General features: G+C 41.4%; 1 protein-coding gene across 1 annotated transcript in view; it reads right to left on the bottom strand.

The window, feature by feature from the left end:
• Positions 1–4447: 4447 nt before the first annotated feature.
• Positions 4448–14209, bottom strand: part of LOC122563026 (lysine-specific demethylase 9-like) — a 73105-nt gene continuing 63343 nt past the window's right edge. Inside the window, exons 4-7 of the mRNA XM_043716339.2 lie at positions 13385–13527; positions 13131–13298; positions 12011–12119; positions 4448–11228 (exon numbers count right to left, since the gene is read on the bottom strand). Of these exons, the coding sequence (XP_043572274.2) occupies positions 10872–11228; positions 12011–12119; positions 13131–13298; positions 13385–13527 (777 nt within the window). The 3' untranslated portion in view covers positions 4448–10871. The remainder of the gene's footprint in view (positions 11229–12010; positions 12120–13130; positions 13299–13384; positions 13528–14209) is intronic.

Raw genomic sequence — 14209 nt, 5'->3', positions numbered from 1 at the left:
CCACCTCTCCCCCAACCCCCACCTCTACCAACAACCTGAGATTACCATAGACCAGAAACTAGATTATGGATTAGTGGTGCTGGAAGAGCACAGCAATTCAGGCAGCATCCGAGGACAGGCAAAATCGACGTTTCGGGCAAAAGCCCTTCATCAGGAAACTCCGCCCTGAACTAGATTACTCCACCCTGACCTATCACCTTCATCTCCTCCCCCACTCACCTATTGTACTCTATGCTACTTTCTCCCCACCCCCACCCTTCTCTAGCTTATCTCTCCACGCTTCAGGCTCTCTGCCTTTATTCCTGATGAAGGGCTTTTGCCCGAAACGTCGATTTTGCTGCTCGTCGGATGCTGCCTGAATTGCTGTGCTCTTCCAGCACCACTAATACAGAATCTGGTTTCCAGCATCTGCAGTCATTGTTTTTACCTAGCCATATAAATACTTTGGCTTCAAGAGCAGGTCAGAGGCTAGGAATCCATCAGTGAGTGACTCACCTCTTGACTCCCCAAAACCTGTCCACAATGTACAAGGCACAAGTCAGTAGTGTGGTGGAATACTCTCCATTTACCCTCAGAAAGCTTGACAACATCCTAAACAAAGCATCCCACTTGACTGGTACTATATCTACAAACAGTCACTCCCACCACACCTATGCTTACAAGCAGCAGTGTGTAGCATCTACAAGATATACTTCAGCAAGGCTCTTTATAAAAGTTCCTGTCACACTATCATCATTCCTCCTGTGTCACTAAGTCAAAAACCTGGAACTCTGTCCCCCAGAATTGTAGAGGTACCCATACCAAATAGTCTGCAGCATTTTAAGAAGACAGCTCACTACCACCTTCTCAAAGACAACCAGGGACAACACTGACCCAATCAGTGACAGTACATCACCGAAACAAATTTAAAAAAATTCTCCTTTGGAAGGTTTATTCTGTATTTAATCCCATGCTGTCCCTATCCTGGATGTGTGTAATGGTGAGAGTGTAGATGTAGGGGTAATTTTACTTTTTACCTGCCCTGGATATGAGAATCAATGAGGATTGTGGGGTGAATTAAAACAACAGGGCCACAGGTAGAAACAAAACTGCAGACTCAGATGAATAAATATCCTGTGATTTTACCATGAGACTAATTCTATGTTCACAGCATTCTGAAATTCCCACCCTGCTGTTTTGACATAGCTGAGGAGGAGGTGGGATAGGGATGTATCTGACAGCAAACAGTTTGATAATTGACCCTGCAAGCGTTGTCCCTTTTTAAAAATTAATTTATTTGTTTTTTATTTGTTGTATTCTGAATCTATTGAGGTCAGCTCCCCATACCATATTTCCCTGTGATTCTATAGAAAGAAAAACAACAATTTGTATTTCTATAGCATATTTCACATATTTGGGATGTTCCTAACATCCAATGAAGTACATTTAAAATGTAAACAGTGTGGTAATGTAGTAAACACAGCTGACTAGTATCCCATCAAAGATTGTTTAACTGTTTTGATGTTTAACAGAGTACAAAACACAACAGGCTGTTTGCACAAACAGCGATGAGATAATTGGAGGGATAGTTCAGTTTCACTATGTTAGTTGAAGAATAAATCTCAGTCAAGACATTGGGGTGCATTCACCTGCTCTTTGTTATAACCATTTTAATCCATCCAAAAGGATAGACTCTCATTCTACAGACCTATACAAAGGAGGACAGAACATTTCATTTATCCAGTATCTTTAAAGTCAGAATCACAGAGCTTCCCCCTATTAACGCAGTATTTCATCAAGCACATCAGCCTACATTACTTACTTACTCAATATTACTTGATTCCAATCACCCAATTAATTCAATTTTCTAATACCAAATAGCTGATTTCATTTTGCATACTCCTAATGATCCGATTTAAACACCTTTAGCACTGTTTAAAGCAAGCAGTGGGACTTGAACCTCCCACCTGCTGACTCAGTGATGATAGTATTTACCTGCTGATCCCATTGCCTTCATAATAGAACAAATAAAAACTGGGCAATTTCCTAATTGACAAACTGCACGTAAAGCTAAATGTGCTAAAATATTCTGGCTGGAATGTAATTAAGTTTACAATTAGTTACGATAAATCTAAATGTGCTCCTCAGTGGAGCAATAGATGTTGAAATAAAAATTGTTTGTTGCAGGGCACTGGCAGCAACTGGAATCTGTGCAAGTTCACAAAGCACAAACATTGTTGGAAAAATTATTCAGTACTCCAAATACCACTACTTATTATCATCATTTGAAGTATCAGCCATCTTTCTCAGTATTTACTCTTCTTTGTATAAAGTGCTTGGATAGATTGAAGATTGTGAATGATCAATAAAAGCAGCTTGATTTGAGCAAGTTGCTTAAGTACTGAATTTTTCACAATTGGTTTCTTCAAGAACTAATACAGCTGGTGCTAGGAGAGAATGGTCTGTATGGATGCGAAGACTAAGATGCACACTGAGCAGCAGGGGCGTAAAGGGAAAACAGGGGTTGGAAATAGAAAGGGGTAGAGAATGAGAAGTGAACGGTAGCAGGGAGAGACAAATGAGAAAGGGGGTACAGTGAGGAGCAATGCTGAGTGAGGATAGGGAAATGGGAGAGAGATGCATTGATCAGCTGACAATCCACCTCAATTCTGCCTGCAAGTTAATTGCTACATTTGCTTCAATAACAAATTTTAATATAATTTACTCCATTTGAAGTGCTTTGAGATGTTGACGGTACAGTATGGTGGCATATCCTCTTATGCAGTTCATTGGATTATCAAAGGACTGTTTAATCAGGTTAAGCTGCAGTTCCTGTAAAACCATCAATACTATGGAGTGCACACAGATACTAAATAGGCTAAAATGCTTCCGCTTATAGAACATGCTGATAGGGTGAAATGAAGAGGGCTGGAGACAGAATGTTAAAACCAGTACTGACTACTGGGGCTGAATGGCCTGTCTGTGCAATTAATTCTATGTAAGAATGATTTGCAAAGAACATCACAATAAAGAAAGGACAACTTTAGCACTTTTTCAGTTTATTTAAAAAAATACTTCAAAGAAATGTTCTATGTATTTCATCTGCGCGCTCAAATTTAAAATCTTACAAAGCAACATTTCAAAAGGTTAAAACATGCTTCATATAGTGAGCTAAAGAAATTCACTGAGCAAAGGGTTAATATCACATAGAGGTTTATTTATTTTAAAATGTACCATCTGCTCACACTCCGCGTCATTAAAAAGTTATTACATCCTTCACTGAGACAAGGATTTATAGGGTTTGCAATAGAACTAAGGCCAAGCAAAGCAAAGCTTACTTCCCAAGTAAACGCTTTTCTGGAAATCATAACTGCAGGTAAGCTTTTCATGAATACATTTTCTCAGTGGACCACTGGCTTTGCACAGATATTTGTGTGTGTGTGTGTGTGTGTGTGTGTATTCACATGTGCTGAGCAGTACTTTGCAAATTCAGTACAAATGCTTGCCCATTCACAAGATTAGGTAACATGAATCCGGTGCCGTCCTAAGGTAAATGAGCACATGCAGAGCATGAATGCTCCTTTACTTTTGATTTGCAAGGGTGGGGGTGTGGGTGTGTGTGTGGGGGAGGGGACTGGGAGCTCTTGTGTTTTTTTTGGTATGGGGACACGGTAATGAACACACCCAGGAATCATGAAGGGGCCACTCCACCAAAAGGTAGGGGGGTGGCTTATCTATTCGAAGAGTTGTTTAACACTAACACTTGTCCAACTCCTGGTAGATCACAGCAAGGAGCCAATGTTCCCGTGAGAGCCTTAGCTGAATGTGGGCAACACACTTTCCACTGGATGATACTGGATCACCAGGAGACCTGAGAGATTTATTGCCCAAACTGCTCCATGGATTCTGAAGCCAATTGGACAATCACTCCCACTGATCCAATTGAGACCAGCATCATATCCATAACACATGCATGAGCTTACTGTTTCAGCAACTCATTCAATGAAACACATCGGTGGATCCCCCATCCAAATCTCCAATGATATCCAGTGATATTCTCAAAGTCCCATTCAATAAGTTGTCAAACGGAATCTAGCCAATTTCAAGTGAGCCTTCCATCGTTTGTCAGTGAATTAATATTTTCTCAGCCCAGACAGTGTACACTTACAAAGCAAAACATTCCACTTTTGGGACTGAAGGAAGGGCCTTATTATGGATGGCAGTGGATTGAAGCCAATGGGTGAGACATAACTGACAGGTGATCCACAAGTGTCTACCTTCCCCAGTCTAGCATAGAATCAGATAAACCCACCTGTAAGACGACATTCGCTCTTGGATCCAGACGATGGAAGATGTACAACATGACAATGTAATGACCCTAAGAACAGACTTACACACTTGCAGTTGGACATTGCATTGACCCTCAGCCCCCACCCCCAAAAACAGACAAACTTGCAGTGCGACAGCGTCACAGTTCTGAAGATTTATAAGCCAATGATGTCAATAATGCATGCACACTGGCTGAAGAGTTTACATTAATGTAAATATACTCAACACAAATACAAAAATACAACACCCCTGAGGGCATTAACTCTGCTACACTGATAGAAATGTTCAAAAATAAAGTAGATGTCTTCATAAATTACTGCTAGATACATTGAGGCATTTCAATAATGACGACTATTGGTAAATTAAGATAAACCTGAAGGAATTCTCCTGCAAGCTACGATATTACAATATCTTAAAGGAGCCATACTTTGTTTTAAAACAACTTACAAATATAAATGGATAAAAAATTACAAATACAGTAAAGTGATTAGAAAATACAAGTGCCTGGGAAGCAATTTTTACTTTGAATGACCAAGTTTTACCTTAAAAAATCATCTTCGGGACAAGACAATGTATATAGCTCCTCTCATTAAAAAGCGGAGAACAAGTTTGTGGAATTCCTACTTCCCTATATGTCTGGATGATTAAATTATTCTTCTGTAGAAAGTTGTCCATCATGTTGGCAAGTGCTTATTGCTTAGAAGCCGTTTACACAGATTCAATTATTTGACCATTAAATTCTGCAGGTTTAAACATTAGAATGTGCCATCTGCTAAGAGCATTTCTGTCTTTACGGTAGCTGTGTCAGAGATTCAACAAACGGGATTAGTTGAGGCATTGGTTGCAGGAAGTAAATGATAGACTTGTTGGAAGAACAACGTTGGGAAAAATAGATTTTTCCTGAGGATCAGCCAGCGAATTTCAACTTCGTTCAAGGACGTAGGATTTAGAAAATGGCTGAATGACTTATTCCTGTTCTGATGTTTTACGGTGATTCAATTAGTAATCAAAGCAAATAAAGAGCCCAAATGAATAATGACAAAAGGTATACAATGGACCCTACATTAGGTGAAACTTTGTCATATTGGCAGAATAACGTTGAGTGACTAACTAGACTAATCCTGTTTCTATGTTCCAAATGGGTAACGTGCAGTGAGCTTCCAGGTATAGTGACTGGAATTAAGAAAGAAATTATTTGCCGTGTGTATTTATCACCATAATACCATTGAGTTTCCTCAAGTATAGGATATACGTAGGTAGCTAAAGTGAAGCATAAAACATTCACTGAAAACTGATCTTTTTAGCGAATCTGAGTTGAGTTGCCTGCACCAAAGTGTGTTTGGGAAGCTGGTGAAACTGATAGAATATAAAGGTATGAGAGACTGTTGGACACAATAGTTGAGTCAAAATGAATGAGCCAAGTGGGGTGAATGATGCTGTCTCTTGTGATGAGTTAATCCAATTATTTTGACATCAGGTTTGACAGCAAGACAGACCTGGAAAGTCTTCCACCTACAAGTTATTGACAGCAGCATCTTTATTACCTTACTTCACAGCAAAGAGAAATGACATTTCAAGTGTCTTTAGTGAGTATTAAACATTTAGGATGCACTAAGGTTGTGAAAGGTGTTATTAAAATGCAAATTATACTCTAATCCTTTAATACATGTTGCAAGGTTTCCTTTTCATGCCCATTGAACAATGGAACTATGTGCTCCCAATCTTCAAATTTTTTCCCATCAACATAATAACCGTCACTGCCAAACAGATCAATGAAACAACAGGCCACTCAGCCTTGGTTTATTCTGCTATTCAATGAAAACAACTTCAGCTCAATTCCATTTACCCACTTTTTGTCCATACACCTTGATATTCCAACCCAATAAATAGCAACTGATCTTATTGTGGGGAAACAGTGCTTCACATTTTCACTATCTGAAAGAAAGTGTTTCTTGATTTCACTCTCTGATTGATTGATTCTGATAAAGATCTAATCCCTTTTATTCTGGAATTACTCCAGAAGGAAAATAATTCTGACAGAATGGTTTTATTATTTTAAAGTATCTCAATTACGTCACGCTTAACTTTCTCAACTCAAGGGAATACAAGCCTAAATTTATGGAACTGCTTCCCCTAACGTAGCCCAAATATTACACAAACTTCCTGCACAGGTTGAGTTTAACAGCTGAACTTTGCCATGTCAGCGTGAAGATTGCAGGTCATACTAGTTATGCTTTCCCCACAAGCTGCACAACAGCTTTGAGGACTTAGAATTTAGTGGGGGATGCTGTTTCAGACCTGATTCAAATCAAGCAAATCACACTTCCCTGCCTATTTGTCATTTTAGGACAGTACCTTCCTAGAACCTAATCCTCCTGATGGTATACAAAGACAAGGGGACCAAAAACAGAAGCAAAGATGGGGTTGAAAAGACAATCTTTTGAACAGACTTGTATTAAAGCACCTTCCACAGCCACCAGATGTCTCAAAGTACTTAATAAGTGAAGTACTTTTGAAGCATAATTATAGTAATCCGGAATTGTAATTGTAGTGGAATGATCAGCACAAAAGGCCATTCATCCCATCATTCAAGAACCAACCTAATTAAACTCTTATCCCCTATCCTAAGTGCGCAAGTTGTAGCAAGATAAGCAGGTCATGTGGTTCCTGGAGCCTTTTGTATCATTTCAATTGGATCTGCCACCTCAACTTGATTTTCCCCCTCTTTCCCGATATCTTTCAACTCACTTAATGGCAAATAAAAATCTACTCAGAGCCAGAAATTATCCCTTAATTAGCATTTATCCAACTCTTTTCAAAATTACTGAAGTTGCTCCCACCACCACCTCAGGCTGTGCATTCTGTATCACAATAACTTGTTGTTTTAAAATAATGTCACTTTTTCCCAGCTTCCTTTTGGCTTCATTGTCAATTACCAAATATTTGTAATTCTGATTCTTGATCTTCCATTTGGTAATCTAGCTCCCAGTGATTTGAATTCATTGAGGCCCTCAGAATTTTGAGTGGAGGTTAAGTTGGATATTTTAAAATAAAAAAAATCTTCTTGTTTTGAAGTGGTCAGCTCCTTAGGTAAAGCGAATCACTGGCATGGAGGATAGGATTAAATTAGTGAGAATCCAACAATGGAGAAGGATCCAGAATCTCTGTGGTTAAGAATAAGGAGCACTTCCCTGAACACACTGGCCACATGCGCACACAAGTCTAGCATCGCTTTCATTACCAGTTTCAAATAAAGTTCAATATATACAAAAACATAAAAAATGTAGGAAATTTGGCAGTGGGGAGTATTAAGTGATATTATAACGGTCTATTAATGTGATTTAAGGTACTGAGGAGGAAAGGTCATTTACTCAATGCGGGCAGGGTTGGGCTAAGATGAAGAGAAGTCAAAATTTTAAAAAATCCTATGGATAGCTCTATTGTGCTCCAAACTTTCCAGCACCTGGAGCTTTCCTCATACATTTGGCTCTGCTGTCAGCTAATTGATGGAGATTGACCATTGCCATTATAGCTAGTCAAAAACTCTTATCACTATATCAAGAAACTACCAAGAAGTGAGCTAGTTTTCTTTGTTTGCAATTCCTATGCTCTGAAGCCCTGCTGAAGTGTGAGATAACATTGGGAGAAGGCCATTCAGCTTCCTTGAGACTGCTCATCTATTTCATTAGATCATAGTCACTCTGAATCTTAACTCTAATTGCCCTTCTTGCTGCTGTAATATGTCTAATGAAGCGTTCCAGATTTCTACTACACTTTCTCTGTAGTACTCCTCTGACATCACCTCTGAAATGTCCTGACTCTACATGTGGTGAACTGAGTCTCTCTTTCCACACACGATTACAGGGAGGTGAAAAAAGGCATAGCACACGCTGTATTTACAGACTGCAAAGCCTGAAGAAATTCTGAACAGCACTGATGAACAATAATTCAGAAGAGAGACTGACTGAATGATGGCTGGTGGTGAGAGAGACTGCTCATCAGATATTACACCTTCTGGATATGGGTTTGATGAACTGCAGTCAGCATTTTTCACCAGCTTCCAGATTTTTACAAGTTTCAAAACAATAGCTTGTTCCTTACATAATGACAAATAAGATAGAGACCCATTTTGCTCATCTTTGTTTATCTATCCTTCAAGTCCCCCTAATCATGGTTTTAAAATGATTTTCCTTTAACTGTTAGATTTTAAGGAAACACTAAGAGTTGAGTGGATGACAAGGGGCAAATTTGCAGAAGGTTAAGCAGTACTAAGGTCATATGTAGTCCTAATCAGCATGCTCAAACAGAGGGCAAGAGTAAGTATGCCAACAAATCTGCATTTTTTCTCTTTTGCAGCCAAATGTAGAACCTTGGCAGAAAGTCAAATGATTGATTTCACATGGGTAAGAGCTGGGCGAGAAGAGTGTCAGTGATGGACTGCACCTGATACTTTGGCTCAAACATTGTGGAGGTGAAAGGAACTCAGAATAGACCAACAATGCTGGTTTAGCAGTGCAAAACTCAGCAGCAGATGGCACCACAGGATTTGGCCAATTGACCTGGACTCTGGCTGCAGCTAAAAGTAATTTTTGAAACATTATTCACAGTATGTGGATATTACTAGCTAGGCTCACACTTAGAGCCCATCCCTTAGTTAATCAATCACAGAACATACAAGATACTTCTGCATGCACTTGGCTGGTGTTAAATATAGGATCAAGAATGTGGTGCTGGAAAAGCACAGCAGATCAGGCAGCATCCGAGGAGCAGGAAAGTCTGACGAAAGGCTTTTGGCCGAAACGTCAATTTTCCTGCTCCTTGGATGCTGCCCGACCTGCTGTGCTTTTCTGGCACCACACTCTTGACTCTAATCTCAAGCATTTGCAGTACTCACTTTTGCCTGGTGTTAAACATAAATAAAAGTTACACAGCCACCTTTAGAATTTGCCATTATTTCCAATGTATACACTCCATACAGCTATGTCTTTGAACTCATCTTTGCTGCTTATACAAATTTCAAATGCTGAGCCAATTTATTTTAGAAAAAAGTTCTGAGACTCAGAGGGATTGGACTGAGATGTTTCAAGAATAATGGGCAGAGACCACATTAGATGCAGAAGGACTGGGAAAGTGTGGTGAAACAGGAATCAGTGCAGTGGTGCATTTTAAGATGTACAAGTGCTGGATCACACAAAGCAAGTGTTTGATTTCCTGAGATCAATGACAAGCTGCCAGTTCAGGCATGAATTGCAGATTCACTGTACACTGGATCAGATCCTGGCTGCAGCACAGATCACAGCAGAGTAAGGTAGCTAGAATCAGACATTTTATAGGATGTGCTCTCCTGGTCTGGTTTTGATTGCTTAAGTGGGTGGATATTCCATTATATCCCACCCCAAAATGACCACCTGGCCCTTGTTTTTAAATCTGTTCCTGCTCTAGTTAGACTGTGTTGGTACTTTGTGGATGGTGAGGGCACCTGGCCTGTATCTGGTAGGCTCGATGCAGAGAATAATCTTTTTCTATCATCTTGCACTGCGGCTGTGTGAAAACCTGACCCTTAAAAAAAAATCAATGCAGCGACACTCAGGAAAGATCAAGCAGGTTTACAGGGCACCTTACCCTGGAAAAAGCCTAGTAAGTGCCTTGAGATTATGGAAGGGTTTAATAGGGTGACACAGGGAAACTGTTTCCACTCATGAGACAGTCCAAAAAGGAGAACACAAATAAAAGATAATCATTGACAACATACTACAGAATGAGAAAGGAGTTTTTTCAGAATGACAGGAGTGTAGCAACATTGTGCTTCAATGACTCCATGTGGCAGACAGCACTGACATTTATGGAAGGGCCTGATGGATAGTGCAGAAAGAAAGCAAGAGAAGGCAAATGAGAAAAAGACTGGAAGAGGTAATTAAGAGTGGGCAGTGTCTCATGTGGACTACAACAGGCAACTGACAACAGTTGGAGCACCTAGCCCTCTTCATATTTGTATTTTCAACGTGTTTTATAATCCAATGGGAAGTGCACTTTGTTGGGCCAAATCCAAGATGATAATTACATGACAATAACCTTCTAGTCACAGCATCCAGCATTTTGCCTTTTTTTGGACTTTTAAATTTTATTTATTCTGAGAATATGGAAGGCACTGGCAAGCTCTCTTCATTTTAAACAATTAACAGCTCAATTAAAGGGGCAGGCTCCTTTACCTAAGCTGGTGATTTGTAATGCTGGTCACAATCCTGTGATTTTTTGCACCTGTTTCTCTGTGACCCACTGCATCTTCAGCACAACTATTTTTTGTTCAGCATCTCATCTAAAGGTGGAGATTAAATAGGCCAGATTCCTATCCATGAGTTGGTCAAACGTCTGTGTAAACACGACTAGCAGGCACTTGCCAACTGCTCTGAAACGTCACTGCAATTCAAGAAGCACACTTTTAAGAACGGCACGATTTCTTCACCAAAATTTGAATCCCGGCCAACTTATAAAACTAAAACTTCACATCCCTGTTTAAAAAGAAAGAAAAAATATTTATTTAAAAAGTTGAATATGTACACACGTCATTGTGGAAAACCTTGCTGATCCTGGGTCTGATGACTGTGATCTTCCTGTATTATTGGCAACTTAGCCTGGACTTCAGGTTTTATTACTATGTCATCTGAACAGCTCACATCAGTCTCTGTCTTAATCTCTTTAGAAGTGATTTCAGAGTCATTGTTTGGTTCTGCTTCTTCCTGCTGGTATTTCTTCAGGCGTATGTGCCAGGCTAAGCTGCAAACGGCAGACACAGTTTTAAACTGATGTATGACATTTCGAGGAATAAAGTATATGTCGTTGTCCGAGAGTTGGATCCTTGAATACCGGATACCCTCTCGCCTTAATTGGTTGAGTTTTGCTTCATCCACCCATTGCACACACTGTGAAAGAAAAGGGTAATACTAACATTAGTCTATGACAAGTGACACTGACACAGAAGCAGCTGGAGTAGGCATCTTGCGATATGACTTGCTAGTTAGATTTTGTCCTAAACCCTTCAGCTTGACAATTTATTTTCATCTTGTAAGTTGCTGAAGATGCAAGGAAGGCAACAGCATATGAAGGATTTGTGAATGGTGGGACTAACAGTTGAATTCTTTAGCCAATGGGATTTAATGACAGTTATTTCTATCCCACAAGATAGGGGAGGAAACAAAAATTGGATTAACATCAAGAAAACAGACAAAAGAAATCTAGAAGGAAGAGTCATTCGACCCAAAAGGTTAACTCTAATTTCTCTTCATAGATACTGCCAAACTTGCTGAGCTTTTCCAGCAATTTCTGATTTTGTTACTGATTTACAGTATCTGCTGTTCTTTTGTGTTTAATTAAAGAAAAATTCTAATATATTTAAAATTTCTAATGCTTTACTAGCTACACAAATGAGACCAGTTATTTATTTTCTGAGCTGGAAGCAGAGAGACATTGCAGGTACATTTATCTCATTTGAATGTACGTGCACTCCTTAGTACCTTCCAAACTTTTCAGTGAATTAAAGCAGATGCAACTTTCTGCAAATTCAACAAAATTCCAATTCACATTAAGTTGGAAGAAACAACAAAACATTCAATGAGTTGAAACCCAATGGCCAGTAATTAATACTTGAAAAATACACCCAACTGTACATGTAAAGTAATTCAACAGTCACACAAAGAGTGAATACCTGGGACACTGGTGGCTCATGTAGATCCAACTGTAATCTCTGTACAACATCTGTGAAATCCTCTGCATGGAAACAGATCACGTCTTTGGTTACTCGAAGCTGGTCACTCCTGTCAAGAAAACAACAGAAATTGAAGGTAGCGTTAAATGGGATTTTAGCACACTACTGAAGCATTTAAGAAAACTTCTATGACAAAAGGTTAGCCGTTGTCAAGTTTCTTCAGTAAAACATTCGCAGAATGCTGCATTGCCACAGGAGGTAGCAATGAAAGCATACCAGGCTGTCTGAGCTGATGAGACTGATGATGATGGGCTGAAGGGGCAGGATTGCTAGGCGACAGGCTGAGGGGGGCCGGGCTGACAGGGCGACAGGCTGAGGGGGGCCGGGCTGACAGGGCGACAGGCTGAGGGGGGCCGGGCTGACAGGGCGACAGGCTGAGGGGGGCCGGGCTGACAGGGCGACAGGCTGAGGGGGGCCGGGCTGACAGGGCGACAGGCTGAGGGGGGCCGGGCTGACAGGGCGACAGGCTGAGGGGGGCCGGGCTGACAGGGCGACAGGCTGAGGGGGGCCGGGCTGACAGGGCGACAGGCTGAGGGGGGCCGGGCTGACAGGGCGACAGGCTGAGGGGGGCCGGGCTGACAGGGCGACAGGCTGAGGGGGGCCGGGCTGACAGGGCGACAGGCTGAGGGGGGCCGGGCTGACAGGGCGACAGGCTGAGGGGGGCCGGGCTGACAGGGCGACAGGCTGAGGGGGGCCGGGCTGACAGGGCAACAGGCAGAGGTCGACGGGCCTGGCTGACAGGACGACGGGCCGAGGGGGCGACGGGCCGAGAGGGGCCGGTCTGACTGGGTGACAGGCAGAGAGGGCGATGGGCAGAGGGGCCAGGCTGACTGGGCGATGGGCTGGACTGACTGGGCGATGAACTGTCAGGGTAATGCTTTGAGGTGCTGGGTTGACACAGCGTTGGGCTGAAGGGCCGGGCTGACTGGAATAGGCTTGTCTTGGTTTGAAATAATTAGAGAGCACAAAATAGCCTGTCTGAGGGGATAGGGTTCAAATAGAGATCGGAGTTTCCTGGTGAGGCTGCATGTATATGTGCTGAGTGTTGCATTTATCTTACCATTCTCCATACTGGACAGCCTTGAGCACACCAACAGCTGCTGTGCTCTTCCAATCGAATCCTTGGCCCACATGATCTGCATGAGCTCGTGTTCTGTCTTCAAAGAGTATTTCACGAGGCTCGCTGGCCCGAGGTAGATATTGGAGATTCTTGATTTCATTCATTGACCTGTGCAAAAACGGAAACAGTCATTGCTGTACCCTTCATGCGTTCAAAAGCCTCTTAAAATAGATAACTTTCAACTGTCTTCCTACCGCCGTCTCTTAAAGGGGGACTTGGGCATGTCTGCAGTCGGGATCATCTGTTCACCAGGCCTTACCCACATTATTGGGCCATCATCGCTCTGAGACCGGCAGTGTAGCTGAAGGCTGGACAGGGTGCCCCATGGCAGCGTCATCTGGTTAAAATGGAATAGCATATATTATTCAAAATAGTTCTGGTGTTTAATTCATATGCATTTCATAAAATCAAAGTACAGAAGGAAATCATTCAACCCTTCAGATCTCTAGAGGAGCTACCCAATTAGCCCCATCACCCTGAACTTACTCAGTAGCACTGTAACTTCAACTTTTTATGTAGGAAGCTTTTACACAGGCATGGGCTTGCTGGACCACCTGGCCCCTCTCTCTGCATTAAGTACTTTATGTTTTGTACTATTTAGCCAGTTTGCTTTTGGAAGTTGCTACCCAGCCTACTTCAACCACCCTCTCAGGCAACAGAGTCTTGAATGACAACAACTTACTCCTCTCTAGATTCAGAGTAACAGAATATTACACAGGAACACATGGTATTTTGATGTTTACTGAAAACAGATTGGCGTACAAAAGTGATGAATTCTTGCTGGAATTGTATAGGGCTTTGGTGAGACAAGATTCTATTATCACATACCATATTCACCTCTGCATCCAAGGAAGGATGTACTTGCCTTAAGAAGGGTACAATGGATGTCCATTAGAAACATTCCTGGGATAGTTGAGTTGTCATTTAAGAAGAAACTGAAAAAAATGACCTAATCCTTTCCGGTTGTTTAAGAACAATAGGTGAGCTCACAGACAAGATTCTGAGAGGGTGGGACAGAG

Source organism: Chiloscyllium plagiosum, unplaced genomic scaffold (assembly GCF_037043375.1).
Source record: "Chiloscyllium plagiosum isolate Xiang-an unplaced genomic scaffold, Cpla_swu_hap1 HiC_scaffold_26, whole genome shotgun sequence".
Classification (NCBI taxonomy): Eukaryota; Metazoa; Chordata; class Chondrichthyes; order Orectolobiformes; family Hemiscylliidae; genus Chiloscyllium; species Chiloscyllium plagiosum.
This window is presented reverse-complemented; position numbering and strand designations above follow the sequence as displayed.